At 40.1% G+C, this 22290-nt stretch overlaps 3 protein-coding genes across 11 annotated transcripts in view; all 3 read left to right on the top strand.

Annotated features, from left to right (window-relative positions):
• The window catches only part of arhgef1 (Rho guanine nucleotide exchange factor (GEF) 1), a 40981-nt gene extending 39544 nt beyond the window's left edge, over positions 1–1437 (top strand). For all 7 annotated transcript variants that reach the window (XM_067601018.1, XM_067601015.1, XM_067601017.1 and 4 more), the window contains 2 exons: positions 372–478; positions 1085–1437. In XM_067601018.1, coding sequence (XP_067457119.1) covers positions 372–446 — 75 coding nt within the window. In that variant the 3' untranslated portion in view covers positions 447–478; positions 1085–1437. The remainder of the gene's footprint in view (positions 1–371; positions 479–1084) is intronic.
• Positions 1438–4694: 3257 nt separating this feature from the next.
• On the top strand, positions 4695–7820 carry cd79a (CD79a molecule, immunoglobulin-associated alpha). Its single transcript, XM_067601031.1, has 5 exons — positions 4695–5035; positions 5453–5794; positions 6519–6634; positions 6957–7019; positions 7227–7820. Exons 1-5 carry the CDS (start codon positions 4996–4998, stop codon positions 7350–7352), a joined length of 687 nt encoding a protein of 228 aa, XP_067457132.1. The 5' UTR covers positions 4695–4995; the 3' UTR covers positions 7353–7820.
• Positions 7821–8320: 500 nt separating this feature from the next.
• The window catches only part of lipeb (lipase, hormone-sensitive b), a 29360-nt gene continuing 15390 nt past the window's right edge, over positions 8321–22290 (top strand). The window contains exons 1-8 of one of the 3 annotated variants that reach the window (XM_067601011.1): positions 8321–8459; positions 16410–16651; positions 17569–17853; positions 18800–18890; positions 19251–19277; positions 20042–20187; positions 20588–20773; positions 21688–21840. In XM_067601011.1, the coding sequence (XP_067457112.1) occupies positions 8369–8459; positions 16410–16651; positions 17569–17853; positions 18800–18890; positions 19251–19277; positions 20042–20187; positions 20588–20773; positions 21688–21840 (1221 nt within the window). In that variant the 5' untranslated portion in view covers positions 8321–8368. Of the gene's footprint in view, positions 8460–12003; positions 12312–16409; positions 16652–17568; positions 17854–18799; positions 18891–19250; positions 19278–20041; positions 20188–20587; positions 20774–21687; positions 21841–22290 lie in introns of those variants that run through there. The other 2 variants (XM_067601013.1, XM_067601012.1) reach the window with 2 other exon arrangements.

The raw sequence follows: 22290 nt of genomic DNA, 5'->3' as shown, positions 1-22290 counted from the left end.
AGAAGAGAGCTGAATAGAAAGAGACGCAGAGTTGGGCATTGAGGATTTCACTGAGGATAACTTAAGTAAGGAGCGAGCTTGGGTATACTTTGGACAAATGGGGCCAAAATGGCACAAAAGAGAAACTAGAAAATAGAAAACCATTTAACCACTGCTGTTATTGCTTGGCTGAAAATTGCCTTGTGAAATTGGACTTCTCTGAAAATGGCTATTATGTCCAGCGCTTGCAATGGGATGTGTCAGAGAGGGAGGGAGACGAAGAGAGGATGTTAAGAGGAGGGGGTTGAAGTAGGTGTGTGTGTGTGTGTGTGTGTGTGTGTGTGTGTGTCTGTCCTCAGTTCTTAAGGTGATATTGATTTTGTGTGTTGCAGACCGTAGAAGAGGAGCACCACAGGCTACAGGAGGCCCTTTCCAAGTTCTCACTGGAGGGGGGTAACTTCCAGTAAGACACCATCACGCCACCTGCTGGTCACTATAGGTAAGACAACTGCATTAGATAATTGAAGTGGTGATACTTAAGAAACTTTCTAGTATTTCGGTATCATGTCATCTGAGTGTGATCATTCATATCACACTCGGGGGGTCGTAATAAAAAAATTGCGACAAAATTGTTCAAATCACGCGTTTCATAATAATGTTAGTACAGTAGAATATTAACTTGTAATAAAAATATATATAAAATATAAAATATATTAAAATTAAAGCATGCACAGCAGCTGAAAGAACTTTTTTACAGCCCTGAGAAGTGTCTGCAGTATTCCTATCAGGCTACTTACAGTCCAAAAAACTTCCATAGATAAGATGGGGCAGAGGCCTGAGAGGCGAAGCCCGGGGTAATAACTGTCTCCAAATCACTCGCTGCTACTGGTAAAGTTTAATTGCTGTGGGCTCATGGTAACAATTAAAGGTAACCTAGAAGAGAATATCAACGCTCAGCTCTTCTCTCTTCTCTCATGGATATTAGGGCCTGGAAAGTCAGAGAATACTGTTTAAAGAGATTTTAGTGAGCAAATCAAATTGAAACTGCAAAGGCTTCATGTTCTTATCTCACATTCAATCATTTCTTGTCTTTTCTTCTGTTTAGATTCTTACTTGTGGCGGTTTGGAGTGCAAGAGTGACTTTCAGAGGTTTTTCCTGGAAATACCTAAACCCTCATAAGTCATGCCTGGGACCCTTGCTGCATTATTCGTGTCACAGCTTTTTGCAGCCATGCGGGAAAATGTTCTGCCTGACGGAGGGGGGAGGGAGGGCTTTGTGGACAGTGCAGTGGTTCAGTGATGGAACATGGGAGGTGTGTGCATGTGTATGTGTGTCTGTTTGCGTGCATGCTTGTTAGAGAGGTATACAAAGAAAAGAAAAAAAAAAAAAACGAGACATCCTACTTTTGAGTGGGATGTTGTTTTTGCAAAGAAAGATGCCCAAAAAAAAAAAAAGAAGCAATATTTTTGCCGTGAGAGAGATGCTGCCTAACAAAATGTAGTGATTACGATCTGCTGTAACACACATACGCACACCAGAGACATGCACGCTAGGAAATAATTTACATTATTGCAAATAGCAGATGTATAGTAAAGGAGGAATCTTATGTTTGCCTGCCAAGTTAGCTGTACCAGACAGAAGCCTCAAGAGGCCAATGTAGCTGTACCAATGTGTTTTGAAGATGTATTGAAATACTACTGCTGATATACTGTATAGTGTTATTTCTAGTCTATGCCAAAGTACAACAGAGATGCACTTTTTTTCTGATCTAAAAACTAGTTCAAAACACACTCAGTATATTGCAAAATTTATTACTTTTACACTATATTCAGTATAGTTTTTGAACAGTTTATATAGGCGGCCTTCATTTTGGAAACTGCATGCATTAAAGTGTGTGTATGTGTGTTACAAAGTTTTTAATTAAGAACATATTTGTTTGGAGGGTTCTTACTGTAATTACGTCACATAGAAACATTTATAAATAGTGGCACTATAGCTAATCATGCTGTTAATAATGGAGACTTGTTTGTATTTACTGCTTTTATTTATTCCTCTGAGTCCTGTTAGGTCAGTGAGTTGTCAAAGACAAAAAGATAGAGCAATGTGTGAGAGATGGATGAGTCAAAAAAAAAGGCAAACTTAAGAATGTGTAATAGAGATCAAAGTAGTGAGTGAAGAAGAGTGATGTAAGGACGGGGAGTGAGTTTAGAGGTTGTTGTTTATTTGAAGCTGGCGTGAACCAGACGGTCGTGAGAATATGTGTGGGAAAACATGAGATTAGGATTTGTGTTGTCTGTACTGAAGAAGGAAAAAAAAAAAAGCAGAATTTGAGTAGGTCAGTGTACACAGACACACAGAGATGATGCACACACACACACACACATACACCTACAACCACTGAGGGCCAAGTGCTACAGAAGTGTTCACAAAGGTCAGTCAGTGCCAGCATCATTTCTGCTAGCATGTTCGATTGAAATTTTTTTGCCGTGTCAGCTTCACCTAGTAAAGTTTTACAGCTCCTGATCCAAAACATGGACTTAAGTTGGGTTTATAAATTGTATATGACATTAGATACACGTTATTAGAAAAAGATTCTATTCTTCCTTCGTAGCAGTATTTGTATCAAAATTGAGCTGTCTTTGTATTTTATTCAGCAGTTGATTGTAATTATAATTATGATGATATAATTTCTGAGTAGTGGCATAACTGTGGCCGTGCACACAGGACCAAAGACGTAACAAAGCACCGTTAGATCCTCATTAGAGCTGTAATATTCTTCATGACATGCCTCTCCTGTATAGATGATCACCTATGCAGCCTGCAGCTGGCTGCTTTTCCTCTCTCCAAACTCCCAACGTGCCAGTGAAGTTAAGTGAAGGGATTTCAAAATCACATAGAAGAATGAGGCATCAGTTGTCATAAATAAACTGGTTTTGATTCTCTGATGAATGTAAAAGTGAATAACAAGATGAAGAATGTTGGATTGCCCTAGCCTTATTATGACCAAACTTGCATACACTTAAGGGGTGAAAGGAATGTTTTCATTAGCAAAAATTATTGAAAAAGTTGTCTTCAGTACCTGTTTGGGTCTGTGTGAGTAAAAGCCAGTGTGACTGCCACAAACTCTGCTGTTCTGATCTGCAAAGAGGACTTGAGACCAAGCACTGTTAACCCCTCTGGTACAAAATTGAACACATGGGACCTGTTAAAGAAGCAGAAAAGGACAATGAAGCCTGATAAAGATACAAAAGAAACATCGAAGGCTCGGAATAAGGAAAGCTGCAGGCTTATTCTGACGTCGCTCTTACCAGTACTGTAATTATGATCACTTCCTGATATGCATTCTCATTGTTGTTGCCACAACAACAAAAGCCCACTATGACCCTACTGAACCTCAGTATGAAATTATGCAAATCATGGTGCCATTAGTCATTTGTCACAAGTTGCTAAATAAGTACATGTTTGAACATTACTGCCATCTTATGATGCGTCTTCCTCTTAGAAACTGTACATAAACGTTTGCTTGAAGGAAAAAAATGTTTAAAAAAAACTATAAAATAATCTCCCCCTCCCTCCCCCCTTTGTGTTTTTAAAGCTTATTAGCTACATACACCTCTCGATAACACCCTAACCTCTTGTAATAGCATGATCACCTCTCCTACCGCACAGCTTTACCATATGTTGTGTATTTCATTTGATTTACTTTAACGGGTCGGGGAGGTTTTTGTTACTGCTTTTTTGTTTTGTTTTTTGGTCAATGTTTATCAAAGAAGCTTTTGTAATTATGTACTATGCATTTGGCCGTAACGGTGAGAGAGACAGGTCTGTAACTTGTCTACGCATGAGTGAACTGAACAATTATGCAAATATTGTATCCATGACGTTGTCTTTGGGGCGTTCATACCCTCTCTGTCTGTGCTGTGACTCTCCAGCTCACCAATGGGAAACATTTAAAGATATCATCTCATCCAGGGATTTTTTTTTTTTTAACTATTAAAGTGCAGCAGGTGAATCCCAGTTGACACCAGCTTACCGCGATACCAGTGATACTTTGCAGCGACTACCACAGGCACTTACCGCTCTCTCTCGTCCAGATGCTTTCCCTCATGTATGCTATATACAAATACTGAGATGTATAGAAAATGTATTTATAGATCGGTGCCTTGCTTTGACAATCATGTTGTTTTCTTCATAAAGGGCTCTTAAGTCTACAAACACAATCAGTTGTTTTGGTTGGGCTGTCTTTCACGGAGGACGGCGAAATTGACCTCAGAGAGTAAGAGACAATGACCAAATGACTAATAAGAATTGCAACATCATGCCAGGAATTTAGGTTTTTATGTCCATCTCCTTTACAGCAATAAGATTTGAGCCCTCCACCAACTCTGCCAGCCAGTCAGTGCCCTGTATAAAAAAGACACTGCTCCTTGTCATACAGACATCTGCTATCTTGTCTATCTATAAACAATGAATATACAAGAACTATACTGTGTATTTGGGTTTTGATTTTATTGTGTAAGAGGCTCTTACAATGATGTATACTTAAGGAAAATTGTGGTACGTTCTGTTTTTTAATCTTCATTTTTTAAATAAATTGGGGAAATAAATACCTGTTTTGTCATTTTATATAGATAGTTTTGAGCTAATAGTTATTTTTGATTAACTTAATGAGCTTAAGGTTTGGGGTTGGCTTTACATGGGTATAAAGATAGGGTTTAGGATCCTATATTGATTCCATGAACCATATCCTATATTTGTGTGTCCCTTTTTAAACACACAGCACATATGAAAAGGAAATTATGGCTCTAGTCATTTTCTAAATGCATGCAGCTTTAACTTTTATGCAAATATGAAACTGCTGAAATCCATTCAAGCGTAAATCCTGACAAGAGAAAAACAAGACACCAATTTGTCGTTACAGCAGCAAAGACAGATCAGTCTTGTTGTGCAGGGAATTTTATCTACATTATTGCAGCAGAATTTTTTTATTTCTGGACTGAACATTTGTAAACGGAATGGCAAAAGTTACAATTTTTCTCCTCTGCAGCTTTTTTGGTGAGTTGTATCAATTTATTTAAAGCAATATCTGAAATACTCTTTGGGTACAACAAATAAAATATGTGTTGATATAAATATTGGTTGGGTTATGTGAAAAAAAGGCGTTTATATCAGTTCATTAAAGCTAGTATATATGTGTATACTCTATATGACTTTTTATATTTAACTCTTGAGTTCTGCTTCAGTGAACCGTATCTCCTGTCATGGCTGAACTTTAATTTTACATGTTTGTTAATCTTGGTTCATTGTGCTGTAATTTTGTTCTAATTATTCAACTTACAAGACATTTATTTCATTTATTACAAATACAAGTTATGTTGCAATCTCTGCCATCATTATAAACTGACAAATGTTGGGTTAAATCAATAATAATGAGGGCACAAATACGTGTCCTAACTGTTGCTTCTTCCGTAGTGGTTTTTGCTCAATGTGAGGTGATTTTAGAGGCAGACCAGACCTGGTTGAGGGTGAAGCTCTCTGACGGTGCTACCCTGAAGTGCTGCTACAAAGTCCGCAAAGGATCAAATCCACTCAAATTCACTTGGATCAAACATGTTAAAGGGTTCAACAACACCCAAAATAAAGAAGTAGTGGACATTTCAGATAATGTGACTACGAATGAGAGCGAGGACAACAATTCTGTATTTTGTGGCGAGCTACTCTTCAAATCAGTCAAGCTGAATGACACTGGGCTTTACCGGTGTCGTCTGAATGACAGTGAAATCCTCACACATGGCACCTACCTGCAGGTCTACGGTGAGTGTGTATATCTGTGTGGTGGTGGTGGAAAGGGTCCTCTTTGCTGTGCAAACCAATCAGAAATGCCAGTGTGTGTGTGTATAATATGGAGAGATGGACTCAAGTGAGCTCTAAGTACTGCTAACACCTCATAAGCCATAAATCCTGTTAACTTTAGTCTATCCTAGAGCTGTATGAGTGGCAGCATCCTTGCATATCCTATTTTAGCTAATCTTTGCATCATCAGGATGGTCTCATTGCAGTCTGCCGTCCAGTCGTTTACTTAAAATAGCACCAAGATTAGATCAAGTTGCAATCACCCTAATGTGTAGAGGGATTTCTCACACTGAAATGTCTATTTGCATCCTAATCTCATTAAATGTAAATGGTAGATGTGGAAATGTAAAACAACGACTAAACTCCTATTGGGATTATGTGTGAGATAACCTGCATTACAAGAACACGAGTACCCTTACCTAACAATGCTATCAATTGTTTATTCATCTATTTCATATGATAGACTGTGTTCTTTACACTAAATAGTTTAGTTATATAACAAAACGATAAGTCTCGTAATAAAATCTCTAAGTAAGTCTTTAAGTATCAAGTAATTAACCAGTTTTCCTGATTCTTTTTTATACACTCCAGCTTCCTCTTTCTACTGTGCTCTCATTTGTCTCAAAAACAAATTACCCAACTACTGTTATGTTGTTTCACCTCTGAACCCTGTCTGTATGTCTAGAGCCATTGAAGAAGACAATAAACCTCAGTGAAAGCACCAAAAACAAGATCCTGACTGCTGAAGGAATCCTACTTTTAATCTGTGTCCTGGTGCCCTGTGCCACTCTTCTTTGCAAGGTCAGAAGTTCACATGATTGGGAGTAATTGCACATTGCCATACACTGATCTGTCATTCACCCCTGGCCCATAGCATTGCTGTTAAAGTCATGGTTAATTTCCAAAGTTTCTCAATAGCGGTATTGCCTTCTTATTCATGTCAACACACTAGAAAAGATTACAATCCCTAAGAGAGCCCTACTTTGACTTTGACTTTGTTCCCACCACATTCAGCATTAAGTGTCTCAAATTATTTTTTTTTGTGTGTGTGTTTCCTGTCCTTATTTTCAACGGGAAGTTGCATCATTTCACAGCTTTATCAACTTCTGCTTTCCCTTCACAGTCAAAGAAACTACAGCAACTGGAGAAGAAGAAAATGAGCAGGGAAGAGGAAAACATTTATCAGGTAAAGTTTAAATGAGTCACATCATCTCTGAATCAAACACGTCATGGCAGGCATATGTTGTACTAAAGCAGAAATACTTGTACAAGTATCACTTTGTTGAAATCAGGAACAAAGATTATCTTTAACCCCAATTCAAGTTAACATGAATATGTTTCATTGATTTTTGTGTGTTTACTTGATTTCCATCTTCCTTATCTCACCAACCAGGGGCTAAATCTGGATGACTGTTGCACAACATATGATCAGATTGAACGCTCCCAGCAACATGGCCCCTACCAGGATGTGGGCAATGTTATGGAGGATGACGAGGAAATCCAGCTGGAGAAACCATAAAGGGAGGGGGAGAAGGTTGAGTCTAATGTTAGAGTTTAAGTGTGTGATATTTGAATATCAGATTAATTCTTTGTTACACACGTTGGAATTTTGCATTTAGCCTGCAGTCATAGTCGTAGTATCTGACGACATATTTTTTCTTTTCTTCTTTCTTTAATTTGTGATTGTAAAATTATTTTTGACCTTGGAAATTGCAGCTGACAAAACAATCTCACCAAAATGTCCACTCAATAAGCCGCTCCACTCCAGACAATTTTGAAGAAACCTAAAAATTCTGTAAAAATGTCTATTAAGTTTGGTTATTTTTTCCATGTTTGATACATTTAACTGTTCTTGACTCTTAACTGATCCCTGCACTCAGTTGGCTAGCTGTTCTAAACTTTCTATCATATCACATGATCTTCTTCGAAATTGAATCTCAACTTTTATGCCAACATGTAGAAGAAGTCCTCAAATTGTTTAGAAAAATACTTGAACATCTATAATTCAATGACAACAGGGCAACTTCATCTGCTGAGGAAGATCATGTGATAGGATTGAAAGCCTTGGAACACCCTCTGCCTAGACCTTGTGGTAACATTGTTTTGTCATCAGCTTCTTTAATGTGTGTGTGTATGTTTGTTTGTTTTTTTAAAACAGAATATTTTAATGGATTTCTTGCAATTTACTAAATGACCTTCTGATGTGTCACAATATATTTGCTTAGTGCTATTTGTGTGAGTGCTCAAAGAATAAAGCTGTGAGAAAAAAAAAATCCCATAAATTGTGTAAAAACACACAATGCCCCTCTTGTCTGTGCTATGTGGATTATGGCTCTTAATTATTATTCCCTACCAAATTGTACAACCAAGAAAAGCGGGGCGGGAGCCTGTCGATTTTAGAGTGTCGTGATTGGCTACTGAACCGCGACGCAGACACCCATTGGCTTCCAATTTGGACGTGGGCGGGGCCTCGGCATTCCCAGGCAGGTATGTAGGATAGACATGAGAGGCGGTGCGTAAACAGAGCAGGCGAAGATGGCGTCGAATAAGAAGAGTGGTGGGAATAGCAGATTTGAGAAAGGTGTGAATGGAAGACGGTCATCCAAACACAAAGAGGGTCCAGTGGGTGAGTTTTTCTGTGCCGTGCCAAACTCGTCACAGCCCCCCGCTTTTTTTGTCGCCCTCCCCTTTTAGCCTTTTAACGTCTCCCTTTTTTGACGCTCCCTGCATTAGCAGCTACGTTAGCTGGCCTCGGTCGGCCAAATTGAACAGCCAGGATTTAAGCCGCTGGGTCTGTGTCAGCTGCTTAGGTCCTGTGATTGTTAGACGACATCAAAAACGATGGCATACTGAGGAAATTGCTTAGAAGACAGCGCCGTGTATCTTCTCCTTTGCTGGCATATCCACAGCTCCGGGCATCCCCTCAGACATAGATACTGTAGCTACAGTATGTGTACCATTAGTTGTAGAAGTGGTAGTAATGTCAACGCTGTAGTTACAAACATATATGCTGTATTTATATTCACCTTTTCACGTTCTGTGTCTCAGCTGACAGTGACTGGACTCACCTGAACAGGTACCTAAAACATAAACAAGAAGGCAGGGGAGGGAGTACAACTAGATATTAGATTTATCTCTCAGTGTGGCATTAGGAAGGGAGAGGAGGGAGGGTTGTTGGAACTGTACTGTGCATAAATCGATTAAGCGAATTGATGGGGTCACTAGTGACGAATAGACAGCCTTTGTAAGGTGGCAGGCAGACTTGACATGATGCTGCAGGCTCTGTGATCTGCTGTTATGACTGAACAAACTCCCTCTGTTGTTTTATTCTCCTCTGTTAACTAGGCCACTGTCTCAATGTAGCTGGAACAATCCAACCAAAAAGGCTTCCACAGCTTAGTCAGTAGTCTAACAATATACCATACATTGTGTATATTTTTGCTACTAGAAGAGTTTTTGCCCAGTCTTACTTGTTGTGTGAGGTTGCGAACACACTCATTTTTCATCAGATCTGAAGATCGGATTCATAATTATCTTTTCCATCAAAGGTGTTGCATTATAAAACTTGAAGGGAAGCCATATGTGTCCTATGTGAAAGCCCATTGTTGCTGGTTTCCTGTTGTTCAGTTTGGCCTTGTGCGTGTGAAGGTGCTCTGTCTGTGGGGGTCTGAGGGGGGGTGGGGGGTCGCAGCTTTCTGCCCTAAACATGACACTACAGAGCCCCTGCGGTTAACTCTTCCTCTCGTCCATGCACTGCTCAAAGTTTGCTATTTTTAAAGCATGCTTCCTGTAGACATGGCATTTGTAGGGTATCAGATATCTGGCAAAGTTCAAAAACACTCAGCAGATACCATATCTGGAAGAAGAAGTGTTGAAAGGCCAAATGGAGGAATTTTTACGTTAAACACCGTCTGGTCACAACACATGACGAGTGTTGAGACTTTTCTACTCGCGTAGATAGATGAAGACACTGTGACGGTGAGTTCCACTTCAAGAAACAACCACTATATTTTCATATCCTTTGATTCACATCTGCTCAGGATGGGTCTGTTTAGGCCTGATAAAGAAAAACACACTCATCGGTTAGAAACGGCCCAGACAGGATCAGCACAGTTAATCATACTGACATTAAGAGGTAACTCCAAGACCACAAGAGTAATTTCTAAACATTTTCTCAAATAGAATAGACATTTTCTCTCACATCGCTCTTATTTCTAGCCATAAATGTAAATGAGCAGGTTTTTCCAGACAAAAGAACAACTGTTTGTTTGTGCCTCTTTGTACAGGATGTACACTTTTTTTAGAGCAGGATTGAAAAAAAATCCTGCTTGCATTTTGTATGTCTACTTCACTATACATTGGAAAATAATAGGAACCACAGAAAGATCAAATGGATGAAGTGCGTCTGTGTCAGATTAATTATTAGCTATGATCTTACTAGGACACCACAAGCCTATCTATCACCTCCAAATATGATCCAGAGCACCTGCTACTTTTTTATTCACTAGAATGAGAAAGTGTGTCCAAACTTTTGAATATATATATATATATCTAATCTAATTGGCTTCCTCCCAAAACACAGCACCACCAACCATGTATATACCCTTCACACTTTAATTAACAAACATGCACACCAAAAAAAAAGGGTAAAATATTCACTTGTTTTATTGATTTCAAGAAAGCTTTTGACTCTATTTGGCATGAAGGGCCCTATTACAGACTTCTACATTGTTGTACAGGGGGCAAAATGTATGATCTGGTTAAATCAATGTGTTTGGAAATTAGGTGTGCTGTTAAAATTGGAGACAAACAAAGTCCAACTTTATTTAATGTGTACATAAATGAACTTGTTGTTCAGCCGGATCAATGTGCTGTTCCTGGAAAACTAAAGTCACGATTTTTCAAAAGAAAGAGAGAGAGAGAGCTGTAATTCCTGTTTCCACATGTTGTTTTCCTAGTCAACAGTATTACAGTACAGTATAGTGTTACAACAATGCAGTATTATGAATTTGACAGTAATACTGTTTACACAACAGCCCGACTGTTCCTTTTACCGTCCCATCAAAACAGCTGATCAAACATTAAACTGATTCCGATAGAGGGGGTTTTGCAGTCTGGTTTTAAAAAAAACTCAACTTTCACACAGGATACACCTGCAGTTCCTCACTCCTCGTGTCCTCTGAGACCTTCACCTGTGGTTTTCCTATTGTGACATGTTAAAGACAAACAAACAAAAGGAGCAGCAACTGAGACTGAAAACACAAGACTATTGACTGAGTTATCGAAAGCAACAATAAGGAAAACCACAAAAATTAAACGTTTTCATCAAAGTCCTCGTGGTGTCTGTGTCCTCATGTGTGTGGGTGTGAGAATATATTTGTTTGTCCCTGTATTTCTAGCAGTGGGTGAGGGGTCATGTCTCCCTTCCCCGAGCTATGGGACTGTCATGCGTGGTATCAGCCAAAAACTGAGGTCATTTTTTTTTTTTTTTGCCAGGAATAGATTCACTGAATTACATTTCCACCCTTTGTTTTGGTTTTGCATGCAGTGTCCATGTTCTCCCTTCATGGACAAACATTGGTATTTCTCAAGAGTTGGCACACACATCACTTTCCTGCTGAGTAAACACTCAAATGCATGTTCAAAGGTGCTATATTCATACTTTTCAAGACTCAAAAGTCTAATCAGGTTTGTTATTTAATTGATTAATGTAAATTTAGTGATTAGTGACTTTGAGTATATCCTTCCTTTTCCTTGTTTGTTCTTGTCATGTGTGTACCTTTGGGTTATTTGACAGTTGAAAAACAGGTAAAAAAACACAGTGCATTTATTATTTCAGTTTTTTTAAAGATTGAATTGCCATTTTACACTTAATGATATATTAATTGATAATTATTGATTTTACTGCTCTTTGTTTACATTTGTGTTTAGACCGTATTAAATGTGGAATGGAGTACAGAAGGAACATTTTAAGAAAAACAGCCACGATCTTGGAATATTAAATCATCTCATGTTTGCAAGGTTGAATCTTGCAAATATCTGTTGTGATCTGCCAAATGGGTGGAAGGTCGCAGGGAGTTGCACGCTGAACAGCCAATGGCAAAATATCCCACTGTCACAGGGAGAAGGTTAACTGGGCCGGGTTTGTCTGTAGCTCCAGTACCCTTTTTAAAAGAAGCATAAGAGGGACGAGCAGAGAGGAAAGAAAAAGGACAACACATTACCTCCTGACAAGAATTGGTTATGACAGGCTGACATAAAGACACTGACAGGGGAAGAGCCATAGTATAAAAAAAAAAAAGGAACGACAGATAGTGAGAGGGAGAACAAAACCAATTGGGAAACCGTATCTCTTTGCTCTCTGCCACCCCTCCCTCCCCTCTCCATCTCTCATTCTGTCTTTCTTTCCCTCCATGCTCTCATTGCTTTTGTGGAAGAGAGGAGACAGACAAGGACAGAGCCTTGAACTCAGATGCTGGTAAACACTTTTACTTTGTTTTTCTCTTCCAGCTTTTCAATAGTTAGTCCATACAATACATTGTGTGCTTTGCCAGAAGCTGCCTGCAGGTAGTTTTTTTTTACAAACACTCAATTCACACTGTCTGTGGGCCCCACAGGAGTCATTATATGTCTGTAATGTCGCTACTGTTGGTTGTTGTACATGACTTATTAATACCCGCTCTCATTTATCTTTAATGTGGAGAGACCAGGTGTTACATTTTAGTGGTTGCAGTTCGGTTTACAGTGACCACTTGTTTCACTTTCACAGGAAGGAATGATGAAACATGCTGCTCTGTATTGACATACGTGGCCTTTCATAGACATGTAGAACATTTGCAGGCCGTTTTTTTTTTACATGTGTAGAACATTTGCATGCCTTTCATACATATGTAGAACATTTGCTTATCTTTCATAGATATGTAGACGGTTTGCTTGTCTTTCATAGATATGTACAACGTTTGCTGGTGTAGAAAAGGCAGAGGTGATAAGACGTGTAGGTGAGTCATGGTTTTCCTCCTAGTGACTCCCATTTATCGTCTATCGGCTGCTATCCTGACTTCACTGTAGTGGCAGTAAAATTGGTCGTCTGTTTGAGACATTATCTTTTGTCAAACAAAGGTGAAGTCTTCACCGGGCAATTGCAGGTTTGAACTCTGAGTGAGCTCTTGATAAGATGGTTCACCTAACTGCGCTCATTTGCATCGTTTATGATATGCTCCCTACAGTTTGTTAGGGGTGTAATGTGCGTCGGCTTCATTATCATTTAGCAAATTCTAGAGCAACTTATGCTGATCCAGGGGTTCATAAAGTTCATGCTCAGCTTACTCTGTCAACATAAGGCTTGTTGGCGTCCCCTGCTGAGAGAGTTGTACCCCTAGCTGTAATTAAGCAATGCAATTTTAATTTTGGCCTTGAGCCCAAACTGATATGACTGCTATATAATAGCCGGTCCTGCAACATGGCATTTCGGTGACTGCTCGACCAAAGCAGTCATTGTGTCCCCTTAGGTCACACTGCTATAAATGTATTTGTGCAGACGGATGTATTTGTATTTACAGATATTCTAGTTCTTTTATGTTTGTGTCCCCTGATGTTTCCAGTTTTTGCTGATGTAATGAGTTGTTTCCTGTGTTGTCAGGTTTAGCACCTTCACAATCTCTTAGTCATCCGCTGGCTCTTGGCTAAATCATGAGATGGAGCAAGAATCAGATGGAGTAAGAAGTCTGTAATTTTATGTGTGTGTGTTTCTTGTTTGCTATCTCTGTTTGACATGACACATGCAAGTACTGAAGGCGTCCTTCATCGATATTTATGATAAATTTGTATGATTGTTTGCGTGAGTGGATGGAAAACTCAAATTTTCCATCTGTTTCGTGCCCCCTGATCCCTCTCTCCTTCTACGCTCTTGTTTTCTTTGCGACTTAGCAAAGCTAACATCCACCCAAAAATATAATTCATGTTTTTCCATAATTGTATACGACTCGGTATTGATAGGAAGTCTCTCTAAGATGACAGCTGTAAGGTCTGAATTCTTGTTTAAGTAGTTTGGATAAGAATTCTGTGAGCCCACAATGTTAATTAATTGTTAACGTTAACGAATCAAACTCAAAAAGCGTCTGCGGAAATCACAAATTCAAGTCTGAGCGAGACAGTTGGCTATATTTGTGGATTATAACCTCACATAATTTGAATACACAATGTAAATTCTGTTTTAGTGTGGAGTTTTCTTTGAAGTCATGGGATGAATTTATGTCAGATAGAGTATTCCTTTCACATGGTTGAATCGATGTGAAATTAGGCCCCAAGCTGCTTCATTAAGCTTTGCAGGAATAGATAGAACTTGATATTGTAATGAAAAACCCATCCCTACTGCAGTGCTGCTCCGTGCTGTCCAGTCATTTGGCTCTGCAGATTTGTTTTGGTCTGTCCTTATATCCCAAGGCCAAGAATGCCTCTTAAATTCAACGGGACATTTACTATGGGCTCGGTGGCAACATCACACACGCATAAACACAGGGTTTCCTGTTGTTTGCAGATAATTAAAACAGTTCGGCTTGTGGCAGAAGCTCACAGGGGTGACACGTGAATCAGCACATGTGTGACATAAAAAAAAAAACATATTTATGAGTGGCTCCTTGATTTCTGGTTTGTTTAAAAATGTCCAAATCTGTCTGTAACATTCGGGTGTGTTCAGATGAGACGATGTTTTTTAGTGCCAACTGGAAGGAACAGCTTGGCAGAATGGCTTAATGGAGCACGTCTGGATTGGGTTATGTGTCCTCATCTTTTTTTTTTTTTTTTTCCGCATAATTCAAGCCAGTAGCAAATTGCTCAATGCCATGGTGGACAGTATGCTGTTTTGCCAAGTCCAAAAACATTTTAGAGGAAATCTTTATGACATGATTTGAGTATTCCTCGCTAAGATTTTAATTGAGACAAATAAACATAGCTGCAACAAAAAATGTGTCAGTCGAGGGGCATCTCGCCCTATAGGACATGTTATAAAAGCTCTCCCTGAAAGAAAAATGGTGTGAAAGGCAAAGACAAGACAAGGCAAGAAAACGAGAAGACGGGCAATAGCTGAAGAGATTTTTCATGCAATGTGTGTGCTTGAAGTTGCCTGGCTGATAAATGTCTCTTCCCAGATGTCAGGGGGTTGTGATTCCTCCCAGCAAACTGAAATTGCCTCTCCCATTACTCTTACTGAATAGCAGGGAATAGCAGAATAATTGTGCGATTAGGGCTCCATTATTTCTTTGACCCTCTAAACAATATTTCACTGGTAGAATCTGTTCACTTTTTAGCATGCACAGGCAACCTCTGCTCTACATCCCAAGATGTCGCTTTGGGGATGTGCATAGAAAACTCTGTGCTCTTTCTACTTTTATTATTTTATTTTTCTGTATATGCTTTGTTGCAGTAGCCTTAGGAAAAAAAAAAAATTGATAGCAAAAGTTTGGGTAGGGTGGTTATGTCCAAGGGTAGCTGATATCATTGGGCTGTTCATTATGTATGCATGGTTTAACTACAGTTGATTCAACTCAGCAGAGTCTTTCTTTAAGAGTAATTTTAAACTGATCATTATCTATTATCTCTCCATACTGGCCAAATGTGTTCAGGTCCTGCACAGTAATTGGTTAAAACTCATCCATAACAGAGAAATTATTTACCTTCCCTCTGTCTGCTTCTCCCCTAAATTCTCACTTTCTCATCTGTCACTTCTGTCTTCGTTCCTGTTACTTTGTCCACCGTACCTTCTCCTCTGTCCTCTGTCTCTCAGCATGCCAGTAACTCTATACAGTAAGTACCAGCTAGTCCCCAGAGTTCAGTGTTGTGGAAACAGAGGTCTCAGATAACGCGGCAGAGGAACAGTAGGAATCCAGGGGGAGGGGGGGACATTGCATTGGATCTTTGTTATGCTGCATTAGGGCGCAGATATGAGAACACTTGATAAACACGTTCCGCTGTGTGTGTTGTCAGCTTTATACCTCCCTTTGGGACTCTTACGTGAGTCTTATGTGTTTTTATCAGTGTATGACTAATTTGTGTTTGTTCCCAGCAGCATGACGTTAGCAAACGGCCTCTGCCTTCTCCTCCTGTTCCATGCATATCTGCCTAGATCTTGGTGGATTTTGGATGCTTAGCCCGGATTTAGATCATTTAATTTCAAGGCTTGCTTAACACGTTTCAATCAATGAGCTTCCATGCACCGGGCTATGGGGGATTAGTTAATAGGAGTAAGAGAACATTATGTAGGATATATCCAATGATAGATTTGGTACAGTGTTTACATGCTAATTACAGAGATGGGAGTGGCGCTGAATAGGGAAAAGAGTGCTCTTTTTACGGTCAAGTTTTTACAGCTACTGAAAATAACTATGCCTTTTCTGATTTTAAAATAAAGGCATAATTAGTGAGATCACTAATAATCTGCCCTGGTGAAAAGAGAATTTCCCTCCTGGATACATAAAGAATAATATTAATAATATATCATTAAAATGAGTATCTACCCTCACCACAGAAAATTCATTTTCATTCCAACCTTTGCCTCGCTTCTTTGTCCCAATTCTCCTAGTGATGGACACCAAGGCTGTGTTTGCGGCCCTTTACAGCGTGTGCGAAGAGAATGCCACATTCTTCTCAGGAGGGGCCAAGGGATCGCAAGGTGATGCGGCGAAGCGGCTGGTGGACACCATGAATCTCATCCAGGAGCACGCTCGCAGCCTGGAGCCTGTTATCTCCGGATTTGCTGCGGTCTACCATCATTTTGACTTTGATCCGCACATACCTGCTAATGGTTATCGCTCATTGGTCAAGGTAAGCTGTGGGATGTTGTGAGGTCTGTTTGTGTCTGTTTGAGTAAAGTCTTAAATCTGTCTGTGTTCTCATTTCAACCCAGCGCAGCTTTGAGAATAATAATCTCACATACCGCACTACATTCTTATCAATATTCTCTACACTGTGAGAAACCGCTCACCAGCCCCTCTTTGCCTTCATATCGCTTTGTTTCAAGGTCAGTCCATTTGTTTTACAGATTGATTTTATGTTGCAAATCAGGTTAGATAAATTCCTCCAGCTGCAGAATATCTACCCGTACTGTACCCACTGTACTTTATCTTCTACAGTTATTGATGAAACATCATGACCTCAGTGGCTGCAGCCCACCACAACCGAATGAATCTAGCAGAGCAGCAAATGAATGCTGCTCTGTTTTCTAGCCTCTCGATTTCCACATGTTTAATCCTTCTCATCCCCACAGTGGTACTCTGACTAATCTGTAACACCCTGGTGAAGCAGCAAGCTTTTCACATGCTCCACATGCCCGCATTCAGGCATGCTATCACACATCGTTTTTTTTTTTTCCTTCAAGCTTACCACACTAATCTCAATTACAACTTAAGCAGGCCCAGAAGACCTGCCCCTTTAATGATTATACAATTAAAGAACTGTGGTTTGCTTTGTTACAATGCAAAATGTTGTGTATTCATAGAAAAGGAAAAAATGACCTAAAGTTTCTCTTTTATCTCAAGAATACATATCATTACATATTGTATCATTCTGAAAATCATTTTGTTAACTAAGGACTTAATTTATCTAATTTATTTTAGTTAAGTTAAAGATTTAAGTTAAAAACCAGAGCTGATTTAAAATTGTTGTATGAAGAACGTTTAATGGTTGGTTGACTGATCACATTTTGAAAAATTGGATAAAAAACCTTCTTTGTACTTTTCCAGGTGGTGCGTTGCTGCCTTCTCCACATCATCCACAAAGGGCGCTACATCACCGCCAACCGACGCAGCATCTTCTTCCGAGTAGCTCACAACGCGGGAGAGATGGAGGCCTACTGCAACGCCCTGTGCCAGCTGCGCGCCCTGCTCTACCTGGCCCAGCGCATGCTACATGACAACAGCCATGGCAACCTCTTCTTCCAGGATGAAAGTGGCCTCAGCGAGAGCTTCGTCCGCGAGTACTCATCCATGCACAAGGGGTGCTTCTATGGACGTTGCCTCGGATTTCAGGTGGGACGAGCTGCGTAGTGTGGGGATAGGTAGCGGGAAAGATGAGAAATAGGAAGAGTAAGGAATGGGGAGGGATAGAGGTAGTACTCAATGTACCATCTCTTGCTAGATAGTTCAAACGTGGGGTTTTTGTGTGATGCAAAAGTGGAGACACTAGGGAGAAAGGCAGATGGGAAATAACTTAATTGTGCACATATTTAGCTGCTGTAGGTAAGAGGGGATTAGAGAAGTATTCATTTCCTACAATAACACATCTCTCAACAATACAGAGGAAAGAGGAAAAGCAACCTCAAAGTCAGTTGACACATACAGACAAGCAACTGAATGTAACCATATTTACAGTTCTGGGTTACATGTTACTTTAACTGTTATATTAGTTTCCCATAGCCCATCAATCAAAAAGGATTAATCAGTTTTAAAAAGCAATGTGTGACCTGTTGTTATCAGAAAAACCTAAAAATAAAACACCTGTGCCAGGAAGTTTGTTACCAGGTCATCATACACTTACCCTGAAGAGGGACGAAAAAGGTTTCAGAAATGTAGCACGTAAAAGCCAGGAATACAAACCTACAAACTACTTCTGCTGTCTAAACTTGGAAGTAAAATGAAATGATGAAAGGCAGTGGATGGGCGGAAGGAATGCTCTTCTTCACAGCCATGGCATCTGTTCTTAGTTGAGCTTAACGAGAAAGGTTGAACTGTCAGCGAACAGAGGTCAATATCAAACTGAAGGGGAAAAAATGATGAAACCTCCCTAGTACTGCCCGTATAAATTTATAATGTCTTAGACTCATCTGATATTCTGATATCTCATCATCTATGTTTCACTGCCTCTGTTTTGAATTATTCTAGTTTTAATTGTGGTCTATTTATCGTTTTTAAATGCAACAGGAAAATGTAAAGTCTGTCTCTGTTTTTTTTTGCCCACCCCTCCATCCTTCTCCAGTTCACTCCAGCCATCCGACCCTGTCTCCAGACCATTGCTATCGGCCTTGTGGCCTTTGGAGAAAACTACAGACGCCATCAGTCAGGAATAGGTCAGCATCATCTCTTCTACCTCTCATCATCGAGCCACTTCGTTGTCATTCATAGATCGTACTCATGCCCACATCTCCTCTACGTTGCTCCTTGGCCCCTGACGATGTACCCTTTTGATGTTGTGTGTTGATGCTCTTTCATCCTTTGGAATTTAGAGGGCTAGCTGGTGTGCTTCTTCTATATTTCAGAATGTTTTGAGTATGTACACAGTTATGTGCAGCGGCAGAGATAGAAGAACATGTACCATCATATACACATTTGCACCATGCACGCACACAAACACACACACATAATTATTTAACATTTGAAAAGGGATTATTGGACTCTTATGGTTTCTTGTGCTCTCTGCCACACCACAGTGGAGGCAGCAGGTATTGCACCATACGGTGAGTGTACTGAAACCCCCACCCCTTCCTCATAGTCCTCTGTAGTAAACTGAGAGGTTATATGAAGAAGTTGCTTCTTTTGCACAGCTCCTTTCTTCCTAAATGGTTCTGCACACAGCGCTGTAAGCTGCATTAGCTGTCCTGTGTCTGTATTTCAGTGTACAGATCGTAGTCTTAGGTGCAGTCAAATTGCAAACCCAAATCAATCTGTGACATCTTGCAGAGCATTGAAAACAGGGTAGAATCTAAATTGTAATCAAATTGAAATGCTTGTATTTCAACATGTCACAAGCGAAATAAACTTGAATAATTTATGCGGCAATAAGATTATAGTGCTGTGAGTAAGTAAAAGCCAATTCAGCCTGAAGTTTTACCCATGTTGTGGAAACTTCTGAGGTTTGCTGTGTTTTAGCTTTTTTTTTTTCCCCATCATGACTTTCTCTCCGTCTATCCTTTCACCTTCCTCTCGCTGTCTCAATAAGTTTATAATTTCTAACGTTTTTTCATGTGCTTGTGTCTAGTGACTTATTGCAGCATTAATGTGCCCTTATTCCTGCCCTCCTTCCTACTATTTGTCTTTGTGAAACGATTGTTTTCATTTCTATTGCCGTGATTACTTTTCATTCTCATTTTCACCACCTCCTAACCATACATTCGTCTTTTCCTGTCCCTTTCCTTTTTAATTCTACTACCGCTGCCTTTCTTGCGTTACCCTTGTCTCTGGCGTCTCCCGTCCATTGACATACCCTCCCTCCCTTCCCCAGGTGTAGCAGCCAGCTCTTTCTTTACCTCAGGAAAGTACGCCATTGACCCAGAGTTGAGAGGGGCAGAATTTGAACGCATCACTCAGAACCTGGACGTCCATTTCTGGAAGACCTTCTGGAACATAACTGAGACCGAGGTGCTGTCGGTGAGTAGCCTGCCGATGCTTCTTTTCACACACTCAGACAAACACACTCTTAGACATCTGTAATCTAGCCATGTTGCCATCACTAACCCATGCACGCAGATAAGCACACTGCCCGGATTTTAATATTAAAACTGTATCAGGGATATTTTACTTTCCTCTGGTAAAAGTACCTTTCTATCATTATGCATTTTGGCCTACAGGCCGTTAGTAATAATAGAGTGGAGTTCAATTTATTCAGTGGGGTTCATGGTTTATTCATCTGGTTTCTCTTTCTCTCCAGTGACCTGACTCGCCATATAACTTGCACTCTTTCTCTTTCTGTCTCTCCTTCTCAATTTTTTTTTTTCTCTCATTTTCTCTCTATGTGTGCATCTCTCTACTATCATCTCTCTTTCTCCAGAGTCTCGCCAGTATGACATCCACTCAAGTGAAGGTGAACCGTGCTCTTTCTGTGCCTCCCGTGCCCTTTGACCTTCCCCTGGCGGCCAACCACAGAGCGTCTGTAACTGTAGCTCCACCGTCAGCGCACATCGGCACTGCTCCTGTTCAGATGAGGCTCATCTCTTATGACTTACGTGAAGGACAGGTACTTAAATCATCATTCAGTTCACACTATAGTGGCACAGTGGAAAATGCAATACGAAACGCTTCATTATCTCAATTTTCATACCAACGAAACTTGCTCTTGTCTTGCACTAGTTACAAGGAAGCCTGTCTAAAGATTAAGTATTTGTTGTATGACCTGGTTTATCATAGTTTTCCTCCACTGGGTCTTTTTGAACCAACTTGCATATACCTGTTATACAAATTCTTAAAACATTCCAACAGTATTAAACAGCATATCACTGGTATTTTTCCTTGCTGCTAAAGTAAACTACAACTTCTCCTCATCCTCATGGACTTAATCCCCTTCATTACCTCTCTCTCTATTTCTCTCACTTTTCTTCACTGCCTCCCTCCCTAATTCTCTCGGGAGACTCCCTCTCCCCATCTGAGCTTGTTCTCCTCCTTTCTTTGTAGCCTGGCACTTAACCAGACATGCTATCAGCAAACACTCTTAGCCATTGATCACGCTCCAACAAAACAACAGCGTCCTTTATAATGTCGCAAAATACAAGCCTGCATCAGCGGAAACCCTCCCTCTCAGCCACAGCTCCCCTCCCTCCTTGTTTCTGTTAATGAATGGGAATTAGTGTGCGTCCATGCAGGCGCAGGAAGGGCTGGCAGCAAGCTGCTGCAGAACAGCTAGTTAATCCTTCTCTCAAAGGAGCCCTGTTGCTAACACTAGCAATAAAATAGATTAACAATGAAAACAAGGCTTTGTTTGCAATGTACACAGTCATCAGAGTGATGCTTCACAATCTGTCATCATGTTTAGTTTTTAAACTTTAAGGTTTAAAAAGTTGATGTCTTTTATTCATCGGTCAGGTTATCCTCTTTCTGTTGGTGCATTCATTCATTCCTCTCTCTCCTTATCTGTCCCTGTCTCTTTCTCTCCAGGACAGTGAGACTCTGCTATCTCTCTCCCGATCTGAGGGGGGCGCCATCTCTCTGTCACTTGGGCTCAAGACCAAGCGCCTACCTTCATCTCCCTGCCTCCTGATCCACTTCCACGGGGGAGGCTTTGTGGCCCAGACCTCCAAATCCCATGAGGTGAGATGATACTCACCAACATATCTGACTCAGTTTTGCTAACTGAGAGGGGATTTCCACATTTTTTTGCTTGACAAACTGATTCCAAAAAAGTTTATCACATAGTATTTTGACTCATCTCTGTATGCAACAGTATCTGATCTATTTGGGATATTTATAATGGAACATTTGATCTGAATGCAAGTGGTATAACATGTAATTGAGCACCTACAGCACATATCCAAATACTGACAACATTACACCACACTTTCACAATCAGACACCTGGCTCAGGTCTTGTTTTTCCATGATTTGAGCTGGTATCATCATAGCAGTCATCCAGCTCGGTTCACCCTCTCATCCCTTACTTCTCTTACCTCTCATCCAATATTTCAACTTCTGGCTGTGTTTTTTCAAACTAATTGCAATTGAACCCCAACTAATTAAAGTGTTGAGGAAACAGAAACTAGTT

Source organism: Thunnus thynnus, chromosome 10 (assembly GCF_963924715.1).
Source record: "Thunnus thynnus chromosome 10, fThuThy2.1, whole genome shotgun sequence".
Lineage (NCBI taxonomy): Eukaryota > Metazoa > Chordata > Actinopteri > Scombriformes > Scombridae > Thunnus > Thunnus thynnus.
The sequence above is the reverse complement of the archived record's forward strand: the minus strand, read 5'-3'. Positions and strand labels throughout refer to the sequence as shown.

What these genes read in the sequence shown, in the direction of transcription:
- cd79a (XM_067601031.1), top strand. Translation starts at nt 4,996, where the DNA reads ATGGCAAAAGTTACAATTTTTCTCCTCTGCAGCTTTTTTG. An exon ending in GTGCCACTCTTCTTTGCAAG is followed by an intron (nt 6,635 to 6,956) that starts GTCAGAAGTTCA and finishes TTCCCTTCACAG; the next exon opens with TCAAAGAAACTACAGCAACT. An exon ending in AAGAGGAAAACATTTATCAG is followed by an intron (nt 7,020 to 7,226) that starts GTAAAGTTTAAA and finishes CTCACCAACCAG; the next exon opens with GGGCTAAATCTGGATGACTG.